Source organism: Balaenoptera physalus (assembly GCF_965194825.1).
Source record: "Balaenoptera physalus genome assembly, chromosome: 7".
In the NCBI taxonomy this organism is placed as follows: Eukaryota; Metazoa; Chordata; class Mammalia; order Artiodactyla; family Balaenopteridae; genus Balaenoptera; species Balaenoptera physalus.
Window position 1 is genome coordinate 112708411 of NC_138886.1, and position 27143 is coordinate 112735553.

General features: G+C 46.3%; 1 protein-coding gene across 1 annotated transcript in view; it reads right to left on the bottom strand.

Moving 5' to 3' along the window:
- Nucleotides 1–27143, bottom strand: part of SCARA5 (scavenger receptor class A member 5) — a 117750-nt gene that overhangs the window by 78207 nt on the left and 12400 nt on the right. The window contains exon 3 of the mRNA XM_082468929.1: nucleotides 14906–15034. Coding sequence (XP_082325055.1) covers nucleotides 14906–15034 — 129 coding nt within the window. The remainder of the gene's footprint in view (nucleotides 1–14905; nucleotides 15035–27143) is intronic.

Genomic DNA, 27143 nt, shown 5'->3' on the forward strand with positions numbered 1-27143 from the left:
AAATTGGTGCAATCTTTCCATAAAACCTTAAAAACATATATCCACTGTGACCCAGCAATACCACCATCAGGAATCTATCCAAAGGAAATCATTGGACTGTTATGATTTACTTGCTATATGGACAAGGGCTTATGTGCAAGCATTATTTATTATAGCAAAAAACAGTGGGACAGAATGGATTTTTTTCCTTCTCCCTTCACCCTCTTCCTCATTATGACACACACCCAACTCCTTTTGGGACCAAGCAAAGGCCAAGCTTGGGTTAAAAAAGAAAAGGGGCCCCTTGTAAAAGGCCACAAAGAGAAAGAAAGGTGACAGGAGTTCCTTTTTAGCACAATAGTCCATGGGGAAATTGCTTAGAGTAGGTCATTTTTGTAGGAGAAGGTCTGATACGCATAGATATCTGACCCTGAAGCAGAACCAGTGAGGGATGTTTTTCTTCATTCTTGTTTTGGACTGAATTGTGTCCCCTCCAAATTCATACGTTGAAGCCCTAACCACCACCACACCACCCCAACTGTGACTGTATTTGGAGATAGGACATTTAAGGAAGTAATGAAGTTTAAATGAAGTCATAAAGTGGGGGCCTTAGTTTAATAGGACTCTGGCCTTATAAAAAGAGAGAGACACACCAGGGATGTGCACATAGAGGGAGGACCATGTGAGGATACAGTGAGAAGGCGGCCGTCTGTAAGCCAAAGAGCGAGGCCTCAGAGAAAGCAAACCTGCCGCCACCTTGATCTTGGACTTCCAGCCTCCTATCTGTGAGAAAATAAACTCCTGCTGTTTAAGCCATTCAGTGTGTAGTATTTTGTTATGGCAACTTGAGCTGACTGATACAATCCCAGTCCCTCTTTCTGTAGTCTAGCCCAGAGGGAAGCCAGATGGCCTGAAGGCTGACATCCAGGACCAAAGGCTGTGAGGAAGCGGTAGGATGGGGTGGGGTGGGATGGCGGAGGAGGAGGGGCCCATTGGGCCAGGTCATCCGAGCAACCGAGCAACAGGGAGGCTCCTTGAAATGTCAGGAAAGGGATGCTTGGATGGCCCCAAAGTCCAGAGCGAATGGGCACAGGTGACATGCTGCAGAAGCCCTTTCCTCTCCCCACCTGGGGGAGGACCTGGTGGGCCATTGGAGCCTGGGCTGAAAAGGGCAATCCCATGCCCTCGTGAACTCTGCCAGCCACAGAACAATGTCACCATTAATCAACTGTCGTGTCCTGTCCCTCATGCAGAGCTGGAGACATTAGCATCCAACAATGGGAATTTGGTTAAAGAAATAATGGTACACCCATAAAATGGGCTTCACATCTCAGATGGTTATGTTATCAAGCAAGGTGAGGAATAAGGGAGGCTGGGATAAGGAGAAATGGTGAGTTTGGGTTTGGGACTTTTGACTCTGAGGTGCCTGGGTGCCCTCCATGCAGAGCTCTTTAGAAGGCAGTTGCACGTAAGGAAGGAATTAGGGGCTCAGGGTCCTCAGAATGTGCAGGAGGTGCTGGAGGCTGTGAAAGTGGACACATGTTAGGGGACACGGGTCACGGCGCTGAGGCCTGCTCCTAGCGTGGAAGGAGGTGGCATGCATGGGGGGGAGAAGTCACAGAGAAACAGATGACCTCATGCACTGCTGGTGGGAACATAAAGTGGTACTGCCGCTATGGAAAACAAGGAAGGAGACGCCTAAAAAAATTAAAAATAGAGCTACCTTGTGATCCAGCAATCCCACGTCTGGGCATATATTCAAAGGAAATGAAATCAGGATCTCGAAGAGATATCTGTTTATTGCAGCATTATTCACAATAGCCAAGACATGGAAACAACCTGAGTGTCTGTGGATGGATGAATGGATAAAGAAAATGTGGTATATACATAGAATGGAATATTACTCAGCCATAAAAAAGAAGGAAATCCTGCCATTTTCAACAACATGGATGAGCCTGGAGGACGTTACACTAAGTGAAATAAGTCAGAGTACTGTATGATCTCACTTATAGGTGGAATCTAAAACAATTAAACTCATAACAACAGAGAGTTAAAGAATGGTTGCCAGGGGCTAGGGGGGTAGGGGACGTGGGGAAATGGTGGTCAAAGGGTACAAAGTTGCAGTTATGCACAATCTAAGGTCCAGCAATGGTGACTATAGTTAACAATACTGTTACAATAGCCAAGACATGGAAGCAACCTAAATGTCCATCAAAAGAGGAATGGATAGAGAAGATGTGGTATATATATATACAATGGAATACTACTCAGCCATAAAAAGGAATGAAATATTGCGATTTGCAGCAACATGGATGGACCTAGAGATTATCACACTAAGTGAAGTAAGTCAGACAGAGAAAGACAAATATCACATGCTATCATTCAAATGTGGAATCTAATTTTTTAAAAAATGATACAAATGAACTTATTTACAAAACAGAAACAGACTCACAGATTTCGAATACAAACTTATGGTTACCAAAGGGGAAACGTGGTGGGGAGGAGGGATAAATGAGGAGCTTGGGATGAACATACACACACTACTATATATAAGATAGATAACCAACAAGGACCTACTGTATAGCACAGGGAACTCTACTCAATATTCTGTGATAACCTATATGAGAAAAGAATCCAAAAAGGAATAAATATATGTATAACTGAATCACTTTGCTGTACACCTGAAACACAATATTGTAAATCAACTATACTCCAATAAAATTGAAATAAATTTAAAAAACAATACTGTACTGTACACTGGAGATGTGCTAAGAGAGTAGGTCTTAAGTGTTCTCACCACACAAAAAAATCTTAACCATGTGAGGTGATGGATACATTAATGGCTTGATTGTGATGATCATTTCATAACATATATCAAAACATCACACTGTACACCTTAAATCTATATAATTTTTGTCAATTACACCTCGATAAAGCTGGGCGGCAGGGAAAGCTAAAAGCAAGAAAAAAGAAAGACAGTTTAAATGGAAACTCAGAGCATTTGATTTTATTCCCAAAGGAAGTAGAAGTTATAAACAAACAAACAAACAAAAGTTAGCCAAGCAGAGAACTTTGAGAACAAAGGGAGGCACCAGGAAGCATGTGTCTTGCTCTAGATGACAGCTGGCACCCCTGAGGAGGGTGCACGGGAAGACAGGGCTTCCTGGGGGACCAGGAGCTTGGGGGGATGTGGAGCCTTGGATGCAAGTCTGCACGGGGACACAGAGGCATGGGAAACCCTGAGCCAGACACCCCCTCCCTGGGCCTCGGTCTCATTTACAAAGCTGAGGTCAGGACTACCCCTTCCCAGCCCTGGTTTTATTAAATCACCAACAACATTAGAGGAAACTGAGAAAGAAGAATGTGTACCAATAAGCCTAACTGTACCACAGTTGTTTTCATTCCTCCAAGTTCCCTTCCACCCTTTCTCCTTGTATATGCACATCTGCTTGCACAACCACCCTGGAGCCTACACACGCAATTGGGCAGTCTTTTCTCCCTTGACATGATTTCATAAACATTTCCCCATGTTGTTTCATAGTTATCATTTGGAATGGCTGTGTAATATTCCTTTGTGTTGACTTACCAAAGTTTAGCTAAACAATCCCTTAAGGCTGGCATTTAGGTTTTTTTCCACTTTTGAGTGATGCTGAATAACATTGCTAGGAGTTTGAGTTTTTGTCTTCCTTTGTAATCATTGCATTGAGTCAAACGCAGTAGGATTTCTGAGCCAAAGGGTACTAACTGCTTTTATAGACCCTGAAAGGACACGATGACTTCCTCAAGGCAATCTGCTTGTTTATTCAGGCTGGAGGGCCACTAATGGTCAGGGGACAGGTGTTAACTGGTAAATCAGAGACACCTTTCCTCAACTCCTCCCAGAAACATGCGGTTTTTCCAAAACCTTGGCAGATAATATGCTGAAATGTTACACAGAGGACAACTGACCAGACCCTGTCGTCGTTGACAACAGCAAGAAGGAGAAACAAAGAGCTTTGCAGAAGGACTCCCCTCCCAGAGTGACTCAACACAGCTAGGGCTCTGGATGATTCTCCAGCTTCTCCACCCTCGGAACTGGCACCATCGCCTCCTAGAAGTCCCTTCGGACACCTTCACTGCCCTCCCTCATGTTCACGCAGGTGCTAAGTTGGGGTAGAGTTTCCAAAGACCCCACAGAGAGATGGGGATCTTGTGAAAAGGAGGGCTGCCTCTGGGTAGCCCCCCTAGATGACAGCTGAGCCCAGAGTCATCCTCTCATCAGAGAGGAGTGTGGCGAGGGACCACTGGGAGAGGCCACCCATGTGCCCTGAGCTGGAGCGGAGCCTGGGCCTGCCTCTCTTCTGGGATTTCCCGAGGAGGGGAGACTGTGGAATGAGACCACCCCAGCAGGATGAGCCGGGAACACGCCAAGGGGGCACACCCCACCCCCTGCCCCAGTTCCCCGCATCCCTTGGTTTGCTCTGAAAAGGATCTTGGGGAATGTGGGGCTCCCACAAAGGAGCACAGAAAAGGACAGGAGCCCAGGGATGCCTGCAGCCATCAGGCCATGCTGGGCTGCTCAGGTGGAAGGGCAGCTGAGGCCAAAACACTCGGTTTCCCAACTCTGAGGGACTTCTTAAGGATGGATGGCATGGACCCCCTGGTATAAACCAGGCATTGTGCAAGGCATTTTATGTGTTATCTCACCGAATCCTCATAATACTGATAAGTGCTCATTATCATCCCCAATTTAATGTTTTTTTTAATGAGGGTTAAATAATTTCCCCAGATCACAATTCATAAATGATCAAGCTGATATTTGAACTCAGGTTTGCCTCATTCCAAAACTTCTGTTTCTTTGCTCTATACTGTGTTTTATAGTTTATCTTTGCATATCTGCTCTTCCAGTTGCTACGATCTTTATGGCAGGGGCCTCTCTTCATTCCTCTTTGTATATTGCTGTGTCTAACACACTGCCAGGCACGTTGTTGGCACTCAACAAGCGTTTGTTGTTTTGGATTTGATGCGAGAGGGCTCCAAGCCCCTGGGCGGGGGCAGACGAGGCAAAATGCCTAGGATCGTTGCAGAAATTCCAAGTTTATAACTTCTTCTCTCCAAAAGAGCAAAGAATGAGAGCTTGTTAGTGGCTCAGCTTCAATCCCAGGCCACACTCAGAGCCATCAGTTAGCGATGAGATCTCTATGTGCCCTGATAGCTAAGGGCACATAGAGCAGAAGATAGAACCAGAAAGCAGAAGGAAGGGTAGATTTCACAGGTGCAGAGGCTGAGCCATGAAGAGGGAGTAGAAAGCTGCAGAAGGAAGCAAGAGCCTAACTCAAGCCCATTCCATCTTCTTTTCGCTTAAATAAGAAAGCTCTTTTCTTAGCAAGACCTGGGTGCTGTGTCCACAGTGCCTCTAAAATTTCTTCCAATCCTGGCTTCTGGGAGAGAAATCAAAGCAATTGACAAGACTCTCTTGTTATTTTCTGTATAGATATGGACGAATGAGGGCTGGATTGTGGTACGGTTGATGGGAGTTGTTTTTTTGTTTGTTTGTTTTGTTTTGTTTGGCCGTGCTGCACGGCTTGTGGGAGCTCAGTTCCCTGATCAGGGATCGAACCCAGGCCCTCAGCAGTGAGAGCACAGAGTCCTAACCACTGGACCGCCAGGGAATTCCCCAGTTGATGGGAGTTATCCTCGATTACAATCACCTAACAACGCTGATGATACTTAACTACATGCCGCGGACTACCGTAAGCAGTCTACACGGATGGATTCATGTGATCCTCACCGCAACACTTTGAACTGGAGAGTGTTATCACTTCCACTTTACAGACGGGAACACGAAGACGCAGGAAGCTTGAATAACTTGCCCAAGGTCACGCAGTACGTGGCAAAGCCAAGATCTGTACCCTGGCAGTCCGACTCTAGCTCCCATGCACTTAGAAGGTGAGCGGTAGATAGCACCTCCAACTGGAGTCTGGGGTGAGAGAAGTCCCAGATTCACACAGTCCCACGGTCCTGGTCCGGGGTCCCACTGCCCCGCTGCGGGACCACAGGCGGGCACAGGCAACTCCCCCGAGCCTGTTTCCTCATCCAGATACTGTGAACTCTTTTCTGGAGTCCTTCGATTGTTAGAAGGATTAGATGACCTCATGTATGTGAAAATTCTTTGAAAACTGTGAAGCACAACCCAGAGGTGAAAGATTAAAGGGTTAATTAGGGGTCAGGACAAGCCTGGAGGGGGAGGTCGGCAAACTTCTTCTGTCAAGGGCCGGGGAGTAACTATTTTAGGCTCTGCAGGCCATCTGGTCTCTGTTATAACAACTCGGCTCTGCCCTTGTAGCGAGAAAGCAGCCGTAGACAATACACAAATGAACAGGCACGGCTGTGTGCCAATAAAACTTTATTGACACAAACAGGCAGTGGCTGGATCTGGCACTTCGTCAAGAGGAAGGATTCTAGGGGATGTAGCTGAGATAGGTCCTCTGCCCTGTCCTATCTAATTATTGTAACAATTTGATTGAAGACCCAGAGAGCATATTGTCAAGTTTGCAGGTGACCTTCCCCCGTGCCCACTTTTCTCATTTCAGGGGTGGTTGGAAGCCTCCATCAAAGTCAGAGAGATATGAAATGTCTCCCATGCAGGGCAGTGGAATATTTTGTGGAGAAGTCAGGATGTCAAACTTCCTTCTTCCTTTTCCTCCCTCTGCCCTGGAGCTAAGGTGAGGCTGGGGGTACTTCTGGGGCAGCTCTGATGGCGTGGGAAGGCCCACACAGCCAAAGTGGGTTGCAGGAGAAAGGTGGTTTCTTAGGTGGGGTTGGTCTAGGTTTAAGGAAGAAGGCTGGTGGGGGTCTGTGAGGTGTCCCCACCTCGCCTCACAGGACGGTAGAGCGCGTGCCTGAGCTGGCGTGCCTTTGGTCGTGTCCTCCTGGGAACCGTCCACGTGGCGGCAGGCTGTGGGATAGGGATCGGGTTGGGATGCTGGCTCAGACACGACTGATGACACAAGACTGAGAGGAAAAGTTAAGTGACAGATGTCCGAGTCTGGATTCAAACTCATCCAACAGGCTGCAATACTTGGCAGAAACCTGTGTGATGACATGGAATTGGGATCACTAACAAGATCTGCATTTAGGTGAAAGCAACAACAAAATCAACCAAAAGCCAGTTGTACTGATGTGGGTCAAAGGAGCCCTCGCGAGGCAGTGTTTCTTTTGAGAGAAATCTGGGCTTGGGGTGGGTGGGCAGTGGACATGATTATTAATGGCTGCCTAGTATTCCATCATTTTGATGTGGTATCATGTGTTACTATGAGTCACTGCTGGGAAGGCTCCTGAAAATTTAGGCTACATCAGCCTAAATTTGATCTGGAGTGTCCAGATCAAAGTTCGTCTGGGAATTCCCTGGTGGTTCAGTGGTTAGGACTCTGAGCTTCCACTGCAGGGGCCACGGGTTCGATCCCTGGGTGGGGAAATAAGATGCCGCATGCCGCATGGTGCGGCCAAAACAAAAACAAAAAACGAAACAGATCAAAGTTGGTCACAGCCCAGCAAACCCTGTCCTGGCCAGGCCACACCAGCAGTCCTGTGTCTATTCTGTTTACCACTAAAACCTGGAGCTCGTTGGGAGGGGCTGGGAGGATGCCCATTATGTTGAGGTGTTCAGTTTAGGCCACACATTAAATGAGCATCTACTACGTGTAGGACATCCCGTTAGGCACTGGGAGTACAAAGATGAACAAGACACGGTGCTTTATCATGAAGAGCTTTCTTTTGGACTAGGAGGGGAGCAGGCACAGAAACCGATGACTTCAGTAGAATGTGGCAAGATCAGGGCATCTCACAGAGGCCCCCAAACCAGGTCTCCCAAGCGACTGTTGCTGAGCCTGGTATTTTCGACTCACTGAAGAATAACCATGAGGATGAGGAGACAGCCTTGTTGTGAGCTGTTCCTGCCAGAGGAACTAGAAAGAGCACGTGTGGGACAGTCAGGGATGATTAGGCAGGAGTTCCCTGTCACTCGTGCCTGTTCTTCCACAAGAGCACCATGCCTCTTCTGTCTGGGGAGTCGGGAGGGAGGTTCCTGCCCTGGGAGGGAGGTTGTTCAAGGCGTCCCCTGAGGCCCCTTCCAAGGCTCAGCTCCCGAGTAGCACCGCAGAGCTGGCTCGCCCGCAGTGCTGGAAACACTGTCTTGTTTCTTGGCATCCTGTTCCCTGTGCTGCCACAGTAAGTGCAGGATCCCTCAGAGTCTCCAGGCTTCCCCTGTCCATTTATTGGAACCATGTGGGCTCTGAGCACATCCCCTCCCACTGCACCGAGCATGCCTAGTTCCCTCTGTTTATACACAAAACCACTGGGTGCTCAGGCTAAATGAACAGGTTTCTAATCCTTTGCTATTCTGACAGAATGTGCCGGGCACGAAGAGTTTTCATGCATGGATTAATTTCATCCTCACGACAACCCTAGGGGGCTAGGTACCATTGTCATCGTATGCAATAGGTGGGGAAACTGAGGATTTGAGAGGTTAAATGATTTGCCCCAAGATTACAGAAACATTCAGAGGCACAGCCTGGACTTGAACCCAGAAATTTACTCTCAAAACCCACAAGCCAAAGAGAACATAGCTACTCTCTTAGAATGTATGAAAGACACATAGAATAATAGAGCTATCATTTAGCCCACTGTATTTCAGACTTTGGTTTGTACCCCATTCGTGGATCATGAAAAAAATGGGTGGGTTGTGACCATTTTTTGTTAAATGAACAGAATAGAAAATCATCAGCATTCATCACACATTTAAGATTATTTCAGTTACGAATATATGTGTGAAATAGTTGTCATGTAAAATGTATTTCTTAATGTAGGTCATGGTCAAAAAGTTTGAGAAACACTGATCTAATCCAACCTGCTCATTTTGTAAATGAGTGTACAAAGGTTCAGCCAGCAAAGTGATTTCTCCCAAGATTACAGGGTGTTAATGGATGAAGTGGGACTATAGACCCAAGTTTTTCTGACTCTCAGTTTATGTTATCAAGCTTAACTGACTGCAAAGAAAACCAAGAAAAAGCAAAAGTCATAATACTGATAGTAGGCATAGTACTACTACTATAATAACAATAATAGCTACTACTTTTACCACGTTTAATGTGTACCACGTATTTCTCTAGGCGCTTTAGATATATTAACTTATTTAACTCTCATAGGAACCCAAAGAGGCAAGTACAATTACTTCTCCCATTTTCAGATGAAGAAACTCAGGTAGAAAAAGTTCATGTCACTTGGTTAACATCACATAGCTGGTAACAGAGAATGGGAAATTCAAACCCAAACAGGCTGGCTTCAGAGTCCGTGGTGTTAACCAGCATAAGGTACTACATGACCCTCTCTATCCTAATATTCTCCCTAAATGCTGTAATGCCAATACAGTAGATACCATGACATGTGTGTCTTAATATAATTAATTACACACCTACTTCGTCTATTAGCCAAGGGTACCTGATGGTGAGTCCATAATTACCATGTCATTTAGGTATTTGGCTAAAACTGAAATCATCATCTTTTTTCCACAACTAAGATCCCCTCTAAGGTACCTTGTCTCTATCATTCATTCATTCATTCACTCACATATTTAAAAAATCATGCACTTGCAGAGTTGAATAGAGTAGGCAGAGTTATTTTTAAAAGACAAAACTGGGCATAATACCCTTCCTTGTTCCAAAAAGGATTAAGGCAGTTTATGAGGATACATAAAATATTCTAAAATAACAGTAGATGAGAACAAGATAAAGGAAGAACAAGTTAGAGACACTAAATGAAGGTAAGAATGAGACTAGCAGAAAAACATTTTCCTGGAGGTCAATACACTTGCTGTGGGTGGACCAGAGATGTATCCAGGTTTCCATTTTAATTGCCTACAAATTCACACATCTTACAAAGGGATGACAACTCGCTCTCAGTTTGCATTAACTACCTCCCTGAAAGTGATTTTAATGACTTTCAGATCCACAGTCTCCTTCAGGTGAAAACAAACTAATTCCTCAGGAACAGTATTTCTCCTTCTGAGACTAAGACAGAAAATACTTTCTCCACGGGTCCTCTTAGTTGACGTTATGTAACAGAACAAACAATGTCCTCAAGGCCGCCCTCACAATAAGCACAGGATGACATCGCATGTGCTGTTTCTGACAGAGTGTCCCAGAAAAGGCTGAGGGCACCACGCTCTAAATTCCAAGATGCACGATGGTATCAGTAATCTGCCGTATCAAGGGATGTGGGCTCTGAGCACGCTGTTCCCCGACTGCAAAGTCGGCGACAGACCTCCTTGAAACAACGTGATCTAAAAAGGGGTGCTCAATTTAAACAACATTTGGGTCACTTGGTGTTCAGCTCTCCCAGGCTGAGGCTGCCCTAACCCCTCCAGCTCTTGAGAATCAGGCTCTCCTTTGCAGAATTTGGCACGGGGCCTTAGCTACATCACACTGTCCTAATGTGAACGTGTGTTAGGATTTTAAATCCTCCCAGAGCAGGAATTACATCTTTTATTCTGTAGCTATAGACTGAATGTTTTTGTTCCTCCCAAACTCATATGTTGAAATCCTAACCCCCAAAGGGATGGTATTAGGAGGTGGGGCCTTGGGGAGATAATTAAGTCATGAGGGTGGGGCCCTCAGGATGGGATCAGTGGCTTTATAAAAGAGACCCCTGAGAAATCCTTAGCCCTTTCTTCCATGTGAGGACACAGCAAAAAGACAACCATCTATGAACCAGAAGCGGGCTCTCACCAGACATGGAGTCTGCCAGCGCCTTGATCTCAGACTTCCCAGACTCCAGAACTGTGAGAAAGAAATACTTATTGTTTAAGCCACCCAGTCTGTGGTAGTTTGTCATAGCAGCCTGAACAGACTAAGACACCAGGGCTTGCTCTGTTGTCCTAAACTCACTAAGCACTCATGCACAAGTTAAGTACTTACTGAGGATGTTGATGGCAATGGCTGACTGCTATTAAGAAAGGATTAAATTAAGGCATGGTAGGAGCCCCTAGTTCACCAGGAGCTCTCCCTGGTCCAACTCTATAGTCTGGATTGCTGTAATGCTCCAGCTTTCTGCCAAATTAGATCCCCAGATGTTGACACGTCCCCTTTCTGCTGTTTCATGTCACAGTGGGAGTTCAAATTCTTCAATGGGGCCATGACAGGCAAGGGGAGGAAGAGGTAGTTCCTGATGACCACCCTTTGTCACCACAGTCATGTCCCACAATAGTCATGGATAAGGTTGAACCTCCTCTAACCCTTGAACTCCATCAGAGAGGACATCTTCCATAAAATGCTAGATGGAGGACCTCCTGACCACATGACCATCCAATCTCAATTCTCCTGTTCATGAACTTAAGGCTGAGAGTCTTTACTGTCCCACAATGAACGCTGGAACAGAACAAAAACATAATAGGAAACCATCAGTCCAGGTAAAATGGGTTGAAGACATAGAAAGGCTTAGAGGAATTTGGGAAGAATGGACCGATGCTGCCTTCTTGGGAGATGATGGAAGACTGTGGGCATAGAACCCAGTGATGGTTTGGGAATATCAGAGGAAAGCTCCCAAGAGGATGCTGGTCAGGAATGGAGAGTTAGGTGGTGGGTAGAAAGCCCAATTGAGTATATAGTTTGGGCAATGGCTGGATTAACCTGAGAGGGGATGCTGAGATGCTGCATAAACACAGATACGGTATTTGTCTTTTATTTTGAATACTTGGATAAAGAAAGGAATCGAGAGAAATCCCATGAGAAATTTTATGAGTAATATTTTTATGCAGTGAGACTATAATTTGGTAATATTGAAGTAAGAGCAGGCATCTGTACTTCAATCAGATGTTACCAACCAGGTATTCAGACATAGCACTTGGCTGCAGTGGTTAATTTTGTCATCCAGTTGTCAGATGTATGAGCTTTGTGTTGACGAGGAGGTTTTGAAGTCTAAGCGTGGTTCATACAGAACTCCTCTTGTCTTAGTTAGGGCTGCTATAACAAGGCCCCACCCTCATGACCTAATTAGCTCCCTAGTGCCCCACCTCCAAATACCATAGGCCGGGTGGCTTAAACAACAGAAATTTATTTGTCGCAGTTGTAGAGGCTGGGAAGTCCAAGATCAAAGTGCAGGCGGATTTGGTTGTTGGTGAGGACTCTCCTCCTGGCTTCAGATGGCCCCTTCTCCCTGTGTCCTCACATGGCAGAGATCTCGCTCTCTCTCTGTGTCTCTCTCTCCCCTCTTCTTATATGGTCACTAACCCTATCATAAGGGCCACACCCTCATCACCTAATTAGCTCCCTAGGGCCCCACCTCCAAATACCATCACAATGGGGGTTAGGGCTTCATATATAAATTTTGGAGGGGACACAATTCAGACCATAGTACCTCCTATGAAAGGTGACCTCAGTAGGGCACTGGAGAGCAAGTTCTGCCCCAAATGAGGAAGCAGCCACAGCAGGACACCTAAGAAAAGGCCAGGCTAGCTCTGGTTTACACTGAACCATGCATCTCCCCACCATCTTGGTATTTTTGAAAAGGAGCATCCCTGGAGGTCTTCAATCAGGGTAATCTGAAGAAACGTCCTACCCAATGTCAGGAAGGGCCTCTTTGAAGAACTCTGGACTCATCCACCACATTCCTAAGTCCCCTCCCTAGGGAAGGGGCAGCTGGTTACGATAGTTTTTCATTGGCTACCCTCCTCAAACCTCTCCCAGAGGCCAACATGATTTTCCGGACAAGAAACTGGGAAGGTGACAGTGGCCAGGCCACAGAGCCAAGAGATAAAGTCTGATGCTCTGTTTCATCAGATCAGTTCCAATCTACCCCAAATTTTCATTCCACACAGGCAATCTGGTACTCATAAACTTCAGGTTCAAAGGTAATTATGATGATCAAAATCCTCCCCAGATTTCCACATGGAATAACAGGAAGCGAGGCAATGTTTCCATTAGATTAGGAAACCATGCTCCACCCTCCTTTCTGAAACTTCCAGAACATCATCATAAATCCCATTCGACCTCCAAGCCAGGAGAAAAGCCTCTCTGCATTGTTCTGGGTACCACTTCTTGTTAGAAAGTCTCCTCTATTTTGAATGGGAATTTGTCTCTTTACAAAATCCACGCATTCACTTAGTTCTACCCTCTGAGACCACACAGAATATGTCCGTCCTTTTCCCCATGGCAGCCCTTCAGACCGCGGAAGAGAACTTTCATTCCTCTGAAACCCAAGAGATGATGCCCTTCCAGGCCTTCCAGGGCTCCAGAGACCTGCCCCAGGGTCCCCACCAGCCTGGCTCTCTCCTCCAGACCCTCTTCTGTCACCTAAAAATTCTTGTTCAGCAGAGTAGTTGTAATACCATAGCCCAGCTTTCCTGCTGGGCCAAAACACTTTCCAAAAATTCTGGAAATTTGTTATGGTCGTGGCTGCCAAGCCCACAAAACCCAGATCCCAATCTCTCACTGAGCAGCCCAAGAACATGTTCAAAAAATCCTCTGGCTGGACATCATCCCTTGGACGAATCATTAGTTTCTCTCATTGTTGCTGTTGGCTGCCCCGCAACCCGGGTCAATGGTTGATGGGACAGACACCACCCCTAGTGATGCCCTTTGCCCCGAGTGTGGGAATCTGAGGGCAAAGGCAGCACTGAATATCCCATCACCGGGCCCAAGAGACTAGTCTCATTTGACAGAAAGTGACACGAGACCAGGGATTTCTAGTGAGGGGTCATCCGCAAGGACTTGGCCTCCATATTCCTAGAGTTAAGGGTTAAGTTAATTAAGAGTTAAGTCAAGGACCCCACCCTCCGCGCTCCAAGTCAGATCTGTCTGGCCAGCAGCCTTCCTCTGACTACATTCCCCGTACCCCACCCCGGCCCCCCCATGCAACAGCCACGCTTGCTCTGTGTGCATCGCCTCTGGGTCACCACAGCACTTGTGTGTCAACATCAAAGGCCCCATCATAGTCCCTGTCACATTCTGCCTTGAGACAGGGCTCTACCTCTGTGTTCCCACCTCCTCCCCTAGACTGGAAGCTCCAGGAGGGGAGCCCCTGGGTCTTATTTAGCAGTGTCTCCAATCCTAGCATGGAACCCGGCACAAAGTAGGCACTCATGTAAGATGAGTGATGCTGAAATAAACTGATCCCTTGGCCTCACTTTGTCAAGCCTTATATACCTCCATCGAGAGAGGTGGGGATTGAGCCTCTCTCCCTCTGGGTGGGAGTCAGGAGAGACCACCACGGTCTCTGTCCCTAGCTGTTCCACCATCTCCATCACGGTGGTCTGACCTGCGTGTGAGCTGGGATGATCAAATAATGGGATCTTCCATCTGATCCCTTCCTGGGTCCATGAGCTCTGCTTCTGGGCTAGAGGACATGGACCAAAGTTCAGCCTGTCGCTAGCCTGTTCTACAGACAGAAACTGGGGAGAAGAGCCCGGCTGACCTGGGGCAAACTCATCCCACCCCTGGGGCAGCAGGTTTACCATGACCCTGATTAGCCTCAGCAACAAAGTGTCTCATAACTATTTTCATCACATCCCAGGACAGGGGGCCCAGCCTGCTCAGTATGAACCATAGTGCAGAGCTCTAGGGAGGCCCAGTGTAATGCACAGCGTCACACTATGAGGCAGGACAAGGCAGAAGCCACCTGGAGCAGCTAGGTCTCTACTCCTGGACTCAAGAGATTTCCCATGCTCATATAGCCCCTGCCAGCTCCTCATCCCACACAAAACAGGCAACGCTGCTCAGAGTCAGGCCTGGTTGGAAAGACCAGCCAGCTTCCTCCATTGTGGTTTCCATGGTGAGAAAAGCAGTGTTTGGGTTCCTGACTGTGGGAAAGAAGAGCTCCAGCTCCCCAGTTTTCCCATCTGCTCTCACTTCTTGCTCACCTCCTTAAAGGCCAAGATGGGAAAGGATGCTCTTACCTGCTAAGATGAAGATGCCCACGAGAATCAGGAAGACCAGCAGGTAGAGCCCAAGGACTGCGTGCTTCAGGGCCGACAGGGAGCCCAGCTGGGTGCAGCAACCACCCGCCCGTCCTCTGTGGCACGGACCTAGACAATAAGGGTAAGAAGAAGAGGAAAAAAGACATTTGAAAATCCCCAAAGCCCTTTTTCTCTTTTGGTCTCATCTCTCCCTGATGCATGCAGATGTTCACATGGAACCTCTCACACAACTTCTGCACATCTGTAATGCAGCTGGAATGGTGGGAAGCATTTCTGAATCGTGAGAAGCTTTTCTGCTTCTATCTCTCCTCCCACCCTCTGTGCTCACGAACTAGCCAGACAGGCATGCCCACAGCTCACGAGGCCACGCAAACCCGCCTCCTAGAGCCAGTCCAAGTCACAGAGAAAGCTCAAATAGGCTGGAATATGTGTCCTTTATAAAGTGCTATTGTCCCATGTGATTAGGAGAAGATGGAGAGAATTTTAGAAAGAGGTTGCAAACTCCAGCTTCTAACAGTGGCCTGGAAGGGATGTGGGCCAGGTGGGCCTGGGGAAACCAACAGTGCATGCCCAGTCCAGAAGAGGTTGCCATGCAGGAAGAAGGGCCGGGCGTCGGCAGATCCAAACATCACTTCTCCAAACCACTTCTGGCTTCAAGACAAGTCAGAAGTGATTTGGAGAAATCTCCCTTTTTTTAAGTGTTGACAACCAATTAGAGCAAAAAAAAAGAAACCACTAGGGAGCGTAAACAAAACAAAACACATTTACATGCCGCATCCGACCACCAGATTACAACCTCGGGTTAAGATTTACAGGAAAACATAGTACCTAACTTCATCCTGTGAAATTACACAAGGCTCATCAGGTTCTGGCCAAAATGGAACAGCAAAATGTGAGTTCTAATGGAACTTACGGATTGTCTAGTTCAACCCCTTCTGTTTACAGATGAAGAACATCAAATGTTAGTGACAAACCCTGGGTGAAGACCCAGGTGCCCTGACTCTCTGTCCTCTTTCCACTGGACTTCTCCTTCGAGGCAGCCTTCAGATGGCCAGTGCAGAGGCCAGCAAGCTCACCAACGTCCACCTGCTCTGTCAGCTGACAATGGAGAGGAAGGGATGCCGTCTCGCCCTGACCCCCAGCACGGCAGGTAAGAATCTATGGAGGGGGGACTTCTCTGGTGGTGCAGTGGTTAAGAATCCGCCCACCAATGCAGGGGACACGGGTTCGAGCCCTGGTCCGGGAAGATCCCCCATGCCGCAGAGCAACTAAGCCCGTGCGCCACAACTACCGAGCCTGCGCTCTAGAGCCCGCGAGCCACAACTACTGAGCCCGCACGAGCCTAGAGCCCGTGCTCCGCAGCAAGAGAAGCCACTGCAATGAGAAGCCCACGCGCCGCAATGAAGAGTAGCCCCCGCTCGCCGCAACTAGAGAAAGCCCACGCACAGCAATGAAGACCCAACACAGCCAAAATATTAATTAATTAATTAATTTTTTAAAAAAAGAATCTATGGAGGGCATTTTTTTTTTTCAAAGTACGCATGTCCCTATCATGCTCATTCTCTGCCCCCTGCAAAGGAGAGTATTGCCAACTGGAGAACATTGCTCATGGAGGCACGGGTGGGAACCGGAAAAGGCTGACAGCAGATGTTGAAATAATTGAGAGTCAGAAAACATTTGAGGTGCTTCGGGGGCTCCTTATCACCTCTCAGGTAACACTGCCAACCGCACGGCCTTCAGGAGGTTTGGTGACCACAAGGGAAATGGCGGTGACCACGCTGGTGCCCTGGCTCTCCAGAGGTATTGTTCAGTGAGGAACATTTTCCCACGCATTTACTCCATTTTATTGAAAATGCTGTTGTTAAAATAGCTAAGTTGGACTATTACATACTATTTCCGTAAAACATCGGGTACGATTTGGAACGAGTTGTCGAGAAATACAAATTCAGTTACCATTCTCATCAACACTTAAATGGTAGCAAATTTTCTAGACTTAACCTGATTTTCCACAAAGACTTGCACATCTTTCTAACTCACCCTAAATCTTCTTTTCCAGAATTTTCTATCTCTTTCCACACAGTAGGATCTATAACCTGTTTTGCTCCTAAATACGCAAGCTTCTTGTAGCACTTTGTCTTTTTTTTTTTTCTCATGAGAGCCACTGGCTGGCGGGTTGCAGCTCTTAGAGAAAAGTTTTTTTCCCTCGAGAGTCAAAGCGGTAGGCATAGCATAGTGTATTATACAAACATTAGTATCTTTATTGCGATGGTTGTTCCAGCTCTCCTCATCCCTGCTTTTCTTGACATAATGATGAGAATGATGGCAGCCTAGCTACTGGGAGGGGTCAGAAGATACCCAGGCTGAAATGCTATTGTCCTTATGTTTATCCCCAATCCATCTTGGGCTTCTTCATTTGTTGCCTTTGTTTGACCCTCTTCTTATTTCCCTTGAAGGTTTAATTAAGTTCAACCATATGCTGTTAACTGTTCCAGTTTCACTGAAATGTTCTATTTCTTGTTCATTACAAAAAAGAAATCGTTCTCTCAAAAAGAAGTTGATATAACTTTTTGCACGTAACTTTTTTATTGAGGCACAAGACATTATATTAATACTTTGCCTGAGCTTGAGGCAGTCTGTTTAGTAAGCTGAACATTAATACAGTAAGGGATTAAGTGCAAACAACACACAGTCACGGATTGACTAGTGAGGCTACTTACGATTTATAAAGTGCTAGATTAGTGCTAATTGTCATTCAGTTTGAAATTTTTCACCTTCGGGAGGAAAACAAAGCAATCAGGACCCCTTCCTCCCTTTAGGAATGAAAACATCTTCCTAAACCAATCAGTCACAAGAGCAAGGGCTACTTTTCCTTTACTCCCACTAATTAGAGCGTCACCCCTTTATTGTCAAGTCTGTACTAACTTTCAATATTTGGCAGAATGGGGGAGGAAAATCACACAGCCAAGAAGACTGCTAACTTGCATCTTGCCCTGTTGCTTGCACGTGTATTGCCAGCTCATTATAACAGTGGGGCAAACTGCAATGATATAGTTCTATTTTTTCCCCATCAAAAAAGAGTAGTTCCCTTCTCCTCTACCTGAGGCTTCTGTCTAATAGCAAGCACCCCTGGTGACAGATCCCTTCATCAACTTACACACACAACATAGACCTTCGTCTGAGAGAGCTCAGTTCCTTTAGCAAGACTCAATTACCTTGCGCATTACACAAAATCCATTCTAGATAGAACATAACAAGGGTTTCAAATAGAGATTTTCCAGAAACATTCAGTGAAGTTCCGTTCCACAAGTGGAACTTCACTGAATGTTTCTGGCAAGATGGCTAGAGAATATGACTGTAAGGGAAAGAAGACAATTTAGGGGAAAGACAAGTTACTACGTCTGCCCAAAACACTTTTATTGACTTTTTAATATAACATAGCAGCAGCATGTTAGCTGAGTAGACCATTCAAATTACTTAAGCTTCATGGAAGATTGGAAACACTCCAAAGCAATGCAATCAGTAAAAACAGTATGCTCATTTATTTTTTTAAAAAAGTAAAAGAAATGAGCTATCAAGCCATGAAAAGACATGGAGGAAGCTTAAGTGCCGATTAGTAAGTAAAAGACACCAATCTGAAAAAGCTACTTACTGTATGATTCCAGATTTATGACATTCTGGAAAAGGCAAAACTATAGGGACAGTAATAAGATCAGTGGTTGCCAGGGGTTGGGAGTGGGGAGGGATGAACAGGTGGAGCACGGAGGACTTTCAGGGCAGTAAAACTCCTCTGTATGATACTGTAATGATGGATACATGTCATTATACATTTGTCTAAGCCCATACAATGCTCAACACCAAGAGTGAACCCTAACGTAAACTATGGACTTTGCACGATAATGACATGTCAGTGTAGGTTCATCAGTTGTAACAAATGCCCCTCCCTGGTGGGGGATGTTGATTATAAGGGAAGCTGTGCACGTGTGGGGCAGGGGGTACATGGAAGCTCTCTGTAATTTCCACTTAATTTTGTTGTAAACCTAAAACTTCTCTAAAAGTTAGTCTATTTAAAAAAAGTAAAGGTTTTTAAAAAAAATATTTATTTATTTATTTGGCTGCATTGTGTCTAGTTGAGGGATCTTTGTAGCAGCACTCAGGCTCCTCTCTAGTTGTGGCGTGGGCTCTAGAGCGCACGGGCTCAGTTGCCCCAAAGCATGTGGGATCTTAGTTCCCCAACCAGGGATCGAACCCACGTCCCCTGCAGTGGAGGGCAGATTCTTAACCACTGGACCACCAGGGAAGTCTCAGTAAAGGTTTTGACTTATGGATTGTTGGGGTAAAAACTCTAACAGACTTTTATTGAACACCCACTGTCCTACTGTGGTAGCCCTACTGTGGTAGCCAGCCTTCAAGATGGCCCCAGATGATCCCAACCCCTTGTATAGTCTCCTTCTGCATTGTACCAGGATTGGCTTGTGTGACTAGTAGAATATGGTAGAAGTGATGGTGGGTCACTTCTGAGATGAGAGAAAAGACACTGCAGCTTCCTTCTTGCTTACTCTTTCTCTCTCTTGAAATATTCATTTGGGGGGAAGCCAGCCACTATGTCATGAATACACTATGGAGAGTCTACATGGTAAGGAACAGAGGCCTTCAGCCAACAGCCACATGAGTGAGTCTGGAAGCAGGTCCTCCAGCCAAATCAAGCCTTCAGATGACTACACCCTGGCTGAGATCTTGACAGCAGTCTCATGAGAGACCCTGAGCCAGAACAACCCAGCTAAGCTGCTCCCAGATTTCTGCCAGATTGGACTATATGTATATACATATTTTCTGAGCAGAATTTTGGATCTGAAAAAATAAACAAAATCTTGGATTTCCTTGCACACCCACAGCTTCCTCAGAAACGGAGTGAGATAACAAATTTTGTTGTTTTAAGCTGCTAAGGTTTGGGGTCATTTGTTACGCAGCAGTAGATAACTAATACACTATGGTAGACATTGGGAAATACAAAGATAACAAGCTGTGTGAGGGAGAGATTTTGTCAGTGTCATTCACGTCCAACTTTCCAGTTCCTAAACCAGTGCCTGGCACACAGCAGGCATTCAGAAAATATCTGTTGAATGAGAGATGAAGGTACAATCACTGCCTTTCAGATGCTCACACCCAAGGGGAAGAAGACATATAAACTGGTACCTATCACACAGGTGTGAATGAAGCAGGTGTAGAGGGGCGATATGGCACAAGCAAAGCATGGCACTGCAGAGGCAGTGAGTCCTTCTGTGTTGCAGGTCATCTCAGGGTCTGCCTTGAAGAGGCAGCAACTCAGCAGGGCTTTGAAGGACAGGCTTTTTTAGATGGGCTGAAATCTATTATCTTTCTCTCCAGCTTTATCGTCTGATTTATAGCTATTAGAAATTTGAAAACTGTGACTTGAAGAAGAAAACTTTCTTCCTCCGTGTGAGAACTGTTCTGAGGAAAGTACCAAACCAAGCTGTTAGTTATTAAACATAGTCGTTGCTTGCAGACATGGTCACACACAAAGCCAGATCGAGGGGGAGAATGACACCAAAAAAACAAAACAAAAACTCTTCCAAGATCTGGGAGAATCAAGGGAAAGGGTTTTCATCTTGCAGTGGCCTCCAGAAAGGCGGGTGACATCTCAGACGATCAGGAAGCCAAGAGAAGGAGGCTCAAGAGGCTTGGACAGGATAGTGACTCCAGAAGGGCAAATAGGAGCTAAAAAATAAGTACAAAGTGACTTGCAGACTGGGTTCCGAAGGCCAGGCTGGGAGATGTTGTGTGGAGCCGTGCTTGCTGATGAATGGCTAGAAGCAGTCCGATGGGTGGTTTCCCCACCTCTAAACACCCATCTACATGTAGCTGCACAATTTTCCCATAGCTGAGTATCCCTGGGCTATTATTTTCTTTCTCACTCCACTTTTTTTTTTAAACTTAAATTTATGTAAGAAGGAAATTTTATATCATCCTCATAAGTGGAAAATTAGTATCTTCCTATTCCATTATTATTAATGGAATAAATAAATGGTACTTATTCCTTTAAAATAAATATCTAACTATTAAAATAACAAATTCACACCCATATGTCACCTTGAATACCACTGTCGTATATAGTCACATTCTGAGAATCATTAACTTTAGTAAAAGTAATTAAATCACAGTTCAATGCAAGTTGTGGAGAAAAAGTTGATGCTCTCCACAGAAGAATTCACTTATAGAGAAGCAAAACCAAACTTTTTAGATGTTCAAGATTAAGAATAATCTAGAAGGTAAAATGTTAAGGATTAAGTGCCATTGAAATAACCACGTCAGAACCTTGCCCTCATCTCTGATACTAACCTCATTATTCACAGTTGTCGATTTCCATCTCTCCCTACCCTGCTTGTCTAAAGGTTCTCTGAGACTCACCCATTTCCCTACCCATCAACCAGCACACAGCAGAACTGCAATAAGGTTCTTTGCAAGAACAAAGGTATGTGGGACTTCCCTGGTGGCAAAGTGGTTAAGAATCTGCCTGCCAATGCAGGGGACACGGGTTCGAGCCCTGGTCTGGGAAGATCCCCCATGCCACGGAGCAACTAAGCCCAGGTGCCACAACTACTGAGTCCACTTGCCACAACTACTGAAGCCCGTGCGCCTAGAGCCCGTGCTCCACAACAAGAGAAGCCACCGCGGTGAGAAGCCGCGCACCTTAACGAAGAGCAGCCCCCGCTCGCCACAACCAGAGGAAGCCCGCGCACAGCAACAAAAACCCAACGTAGCCAAAAATTAAATAAATAAATTTATAAAAAAAACAAAAGACATGTGTAAGTCATTTATTTTTGGTGCAAAGACTGGTTCTTACAGTTGTTGTATACAAATAGTTGACACATTTTTGTTGGCTGAAAAACCAATTTTTGAGCAAAATTTTGGCCTGAAAAAATAAACAAAATCTTGGCTTTCCTTATTCACCCACGACTTGGAATAGCCACTTAGTGCCCACGTAGGTGAACTGTGGGAGCAAGTCATTGGGACTGAATTGGCACCTAATCCTAGCTGAGCACCATCATCACGCGTGGTGCTGATGCTGACATCCAGAGGCCTAAGCCACAGCCCTGGACATTCTTGTTCTGATTCAATGATGAAATCATGCATCTATGGCATCGAGGTACCCAGTTCTGGAGTAAGGCTTTTGTCATATCAAAACAATATGAAGGGCTTCCCTGGTGACGCAGTGGTTGAGAATCCGCCTGCCAATGCAGGGGACACGGGTTCGAGCCCTGGTCTGGGAAGATCCCACATGCCGCGGAGCAACTAGGCCCGTGAGCCACAATTACTGAGCCTGCGCGTCTGGAGCCTGTGCTCCGCAACAAGAGAGGCCACGATAGTGAGAGGCCCGCGCACCGCGATGAAGAGTGGCCCCCACTCGCCGCAACTAGAGAAAGCCCTGGCACAGAAACGAAGACCCAACACAGCCATAAATAAATAAATAAACAAATAATTTTTTTAAAAAAAGAAAACCACTAATCTGTTTAAAAACAAAAAAACAACAATATGGAGACACATTTTTGGAAAATCAATTAAAGTCTTTCTATTATCAGAGCTTCATTTAATTTTTTTTAAACTTTGATTTCTCTTTAATAGGACACACACAAAAGGAGGTTGCCTCAAACTACTGTATTATTCCCAGAGGTTAAAATTGTGACGGGTTCCTTTTAATCATGGGAACAAGAGTACCCCCTAAAGAGCTTTTGCTAAAATACTGCTTACTGAGGGTGGTGAAGTGCTTGGGAGCAAGGGTTAAAGAACAGAAAAGGAAAGTTTATCTGAAAACCACTTGGTCCCAGACAGCTGAGCTGAGGCTGCGTCGTGAGATGGTCCCCCAGTGTCAGTGGGAGCATCACAACCTCTGGGTCTTTGTTTCCCTGTACGATATTAGGCAGGTGAGGGTCCCTGACACTCTCACAGGGGGACAAGCATGGTTTTGGGGCTCTGTGCAGACAGAGTCAAAGCCTGCCCCTGTCACATATTGGCTGGGAGACATGAGAAAGCATTCTGAGTTAGCCCTTGCATCAATTTAGCCTTTCTTTACAAAACTGATTTTTCAATTTCTTAACCATAATTTTAAGGCATTTGGGGAGTTATCTGTTTGAATTTATTTTCCTTCCATTTGAAAAAATACTCACAAATTGCATCATCTGATAAAAGTGGGTATTTACTTCTTTCCAAAGAACCTGGGTCTAAACAACCTTAAAAATAAATAAATTTAAAAAAATAAAAATAAAAATAAAACAGGATGAAACGATTCAATTGTCACCTAATTGAGTTTTACCAACAACAAACACTCAGCCATTTTTTTGTCGTTGTTGTTGTTCTCTGTGGTCCCATAGCTCATACACAGCAGGTGGAGATAAGGTTTTACGGCTGGGAGGGACCTTGGCGCTCATCCCATCCAAGGATCCTGTTAAACCCTCCCAAGGTTGACTTCATCATCCTCACTCCGGTTACTCATCACTCACATTGTTCATTGTAATAGGCAGCCCCAAATAACCTCTGTCTTTGAAGCTGCCACCACTTTCTGGCTTTCATGGAGACCTCTGTTTACTTTTCCTCAATAAAGGGCAGAGGAGGGTGTCAGGCAGGGACATTGCAGAGCAGTTTCATCTGACCTGAGTCTAGGAGGGTCCCAAACCACCAGCCGGGGTGGGGTGAGCACCAATCACCTCTGCCCTGTTGGACCACACACCTGAATCTTCAAGGCAGACCAGTGAGGGCGCCAGACAAAGGAGACTACAGTCCTCTGCATGATCCGATGGGATCCCATTTCTAAGAAAAGGAGAGGGAGGGATGGTGGAGCTAATTCAATCTAGATGTTATGGTGACCTAGGACAGTTTCTCCAAGTACTTCTAGAGATATTTTGTAACTTCCCTGCAATACTTGTTATTTTTTCCATCCCTATCTATTTCTCAAGTTACTCTGCATAAAAATTCTTGAGAACAATCAGGGGCTTGTGTGCTTATTTATCAGCAGCGGGAAGAGACTCTGGCTGGTGTGCATATAATTTTGCAGCTGGGGCCGAGGGATGAAGAGGGAAAGCCAGGTGGGAGGGGATAGAGGGCAGTCAAGGTGAGCTGGCTGGTCACTGCAACCCAGGAGGAGGGGAGAGGCCAGGGAGTCCCAGGAAGAAGAAGCAGGTCCTGGGGCTGGGGGAAGATGCCCATACTCTTACCCAACATGGGCAGTGCATGGATTGGAAGAAATGCTGTCGCAATGCAGAGAGACTCAAAACAACAGTGGGCTCAGGGTTCGACCTAAATAGGGGCCAAAGACCCTCCTCCAATAGAGTGGCTCTGGCTCCCTCTCAGAAAGATTCCCAGTTCCTCTCCTGGCGCCTTGTCAGAGGAAATAAATCATCTGATGATGTGTTAGCAATGTGGAGGCCAGGGCTCAGCTATTTCCATGTTTAAATCATTACTTTTTCCAGGCTGCTAGACCAACCTCCCGCCCATGCCCTGGTCCACCTTGGTTGGATGAATTGGTTTATCCTCGGGGCAGGAATGGATAGGTTTAATACCCTCCGCCCCACCCCCGTCTCACTCTCCCAAATCCCACCACCAATTGAGTTGGAAGGGCCACCTGGCTGTTTGGGTTTGAAGACAGGAAGGCTAAAGTCTCAGCCCATGCCACCTGTACGGGAGGGAGCTGGGACTGTCCCTGAAGCCTCCAGGCTCAGAAGCCTCCAGCTCTGGCCTCTGCACGGGAAGCAGTGCAGGCTGGGCCACAGGTGGGAGTTCAGCAGATCTGAGCAAAGACGATGGTCCTCAGACCCACTGAACCTCTGTCACCTGCTAAGGCCTAGAACCAACAGCTGTCAGGTATAGAGAGAGCTTCACTGGGAAATCATGGCCAATAATGGGATAGTTCATAATGAGAACGGAATTGCACCCATCAATCAATGAATAAAAATACACATCTGTCGAGGGGCAGCTCCCAGAGAACAGGGTCTGTGATTCACCTCTGGATCCCACACGTCCTGGCATATAGCAGATACTCAATTAACATCAGTTGGCTGTTTGTAGACAAGTGAGACTAATAAACTGAAGACAGATTTACTGGGCCTTCTAAGCCATCGTTTAGGCTTTTGTACTAACCATGTATTCTAGTTTCTGTATTTGATGCTTTGACATCTTGGAGCCTTGGACTAGGAAACATCCTCCTCTCCACCACTCAATTCACCTTTGTATCCAGGCATTGTGCTGTTTCCTTTGGTGATGGAGTTTTGCCCCTCCAAGAGAGGTTCATCAACTCCTAGAACCTAGGACCTAAACTAGATACAAAGAACTTTGGGGCTTTGAAAACTTACCTAGAAATAGTAGCTGGAACAACCATTTTTATATTCCTGGTCACAAACAGAACACTTTACCAGGAGGGCCTTTCTCAGAGGGCAGGGAAAGGACACACTCAACAAGCTGAGGGTCCTGGGGCTGCCCTGGGCGTCCCGAGGTAGGCAGGCTTTTCTTACTTCCACCCACTGGCAAGACAGTGCCCTTTTCACCTTCAGTCTGTCAGTATCCAGGGACCACCCCCGCCCCAAATCCCCATAAACCTACATGTGAAAGGCAGCTCCCCCTGGACACACTGGAAATGCTTAGAATACTTAAGATGTCATATTACATTTTAATAGATGCCCTTAGGTCAGGGTTGGGAGATCATCATAGCTCCAGAGGGAAGAAAGGAATTCCTGCATAATATATTGAGGTCAGAATGGGACCAGAGAAGCAAGATGCCCAGATAGAACTTTCCGGGCAAAGGGACAAGATCAAGCTCACTGTTACCAGTGCACAAACTATGAGATCATTTGCAAACAGAGAAACTGTTAAGAGTGAATAGTGCTCTAGAATCAACACGCAGGGAGAGCCGAGCGCCATAAACCAAACGGTTCCTGCAAGCTTCAGACAGGACACTTGTCCCAGTCTCCCACGCCCTCTTGATCCTTTTCAATCTGCCCCTCCCAACCTGATCGCTGCCATCTGCCGCCTTCGGGTCTCTGGTACGTTCTATCTTCCCAGTCCCTCCTCCATTAATTGGAGAAACTCATCCACACGGAGCGTCAGGAGAGGAGGCCAGTAGCCAGCCCCTCCCTGCAGCCCCCTCTCTTAACAGGACTTCCTAAACACATGGCTTCTTCTGCCCGCTATGAACATCTTGGGTTATCCTGACTTGAACTCAGTCTCAAGCCAGATAGCAGGAAGTAGGAAGGTACCAGGAAACAGGTGGGCTTCAGGACACTGTGTGGAAGGCTGGAACCATCACGGGCCCCATCGGCTCTGTGGCTGGGCCTTAGGTTAACCAGCATCTGCGTCTGCAGGGCAGGGCCCCGGCCAGCCCTACCCTGCTGGCCTCCCTCTTCATGGCCGTGTTTATATCTTCCGAAACCTACTGCTGAACTCTGCATATGCAGTTTAGACTCCAGCCCAGAAGCCCCAGGAGATGGTAGGGGGAAGGGGGAGGATGCTGGCGAGAGAGGGGCATTTCTCTGACCTAATGTCTGTAGAGGATAGTGTCCCAGGCTTCCCTCTGAAGCCATTTAAGACCCTGTCCTTGTGCTCTTGTCCAAACCTATTTGGGTTTATATCTATTTCCTCTTAGAATAATTCATTCCATCTCTCTCCTGCAACAGAGCCATTTATTCCCACGGCCCCGTCCTAGCTTTGTCATTGCCCAGGACGTCTCCACCTCTGAAACCTGAAACTCCAAGAATCCACTCTCAGCCTCTCACCACCAGCAGCCTAGCTCTTGAAAGTCCAGGGTCTCCGAGTCCTGGAACCGCAGTGAACAGGGTGAGCTACGCTGAGGGGCGGGGTTTAGGGACCAGGCAGATGTGGATTTGAATCCAGGCTCTGCCTCTGACTACATGGGTGACCTTGGGCAATTTGCTTCACCTAAGATGTTACCTTCTCAGTGACAAACTGGGAATAATAATATGTCCTGAGATGTTTTTCTTAATTTACCTTAATTATTTCTTTTTATTGGAGTATAATTGCTTTACAGTGTTGTGTTAGTTTCTGCTGTACCACGAAGTGAATCAGCTATACGTATACATATATTCCTTCCCCCTTGGACCTCCCTCCCATCCCTGCCCGCCACCATCCCACCCATCTAGGTCATCACAGAGCACCAAGCTGAGCTCCCTGTGCTTTGGAGACAATGTATTGAATC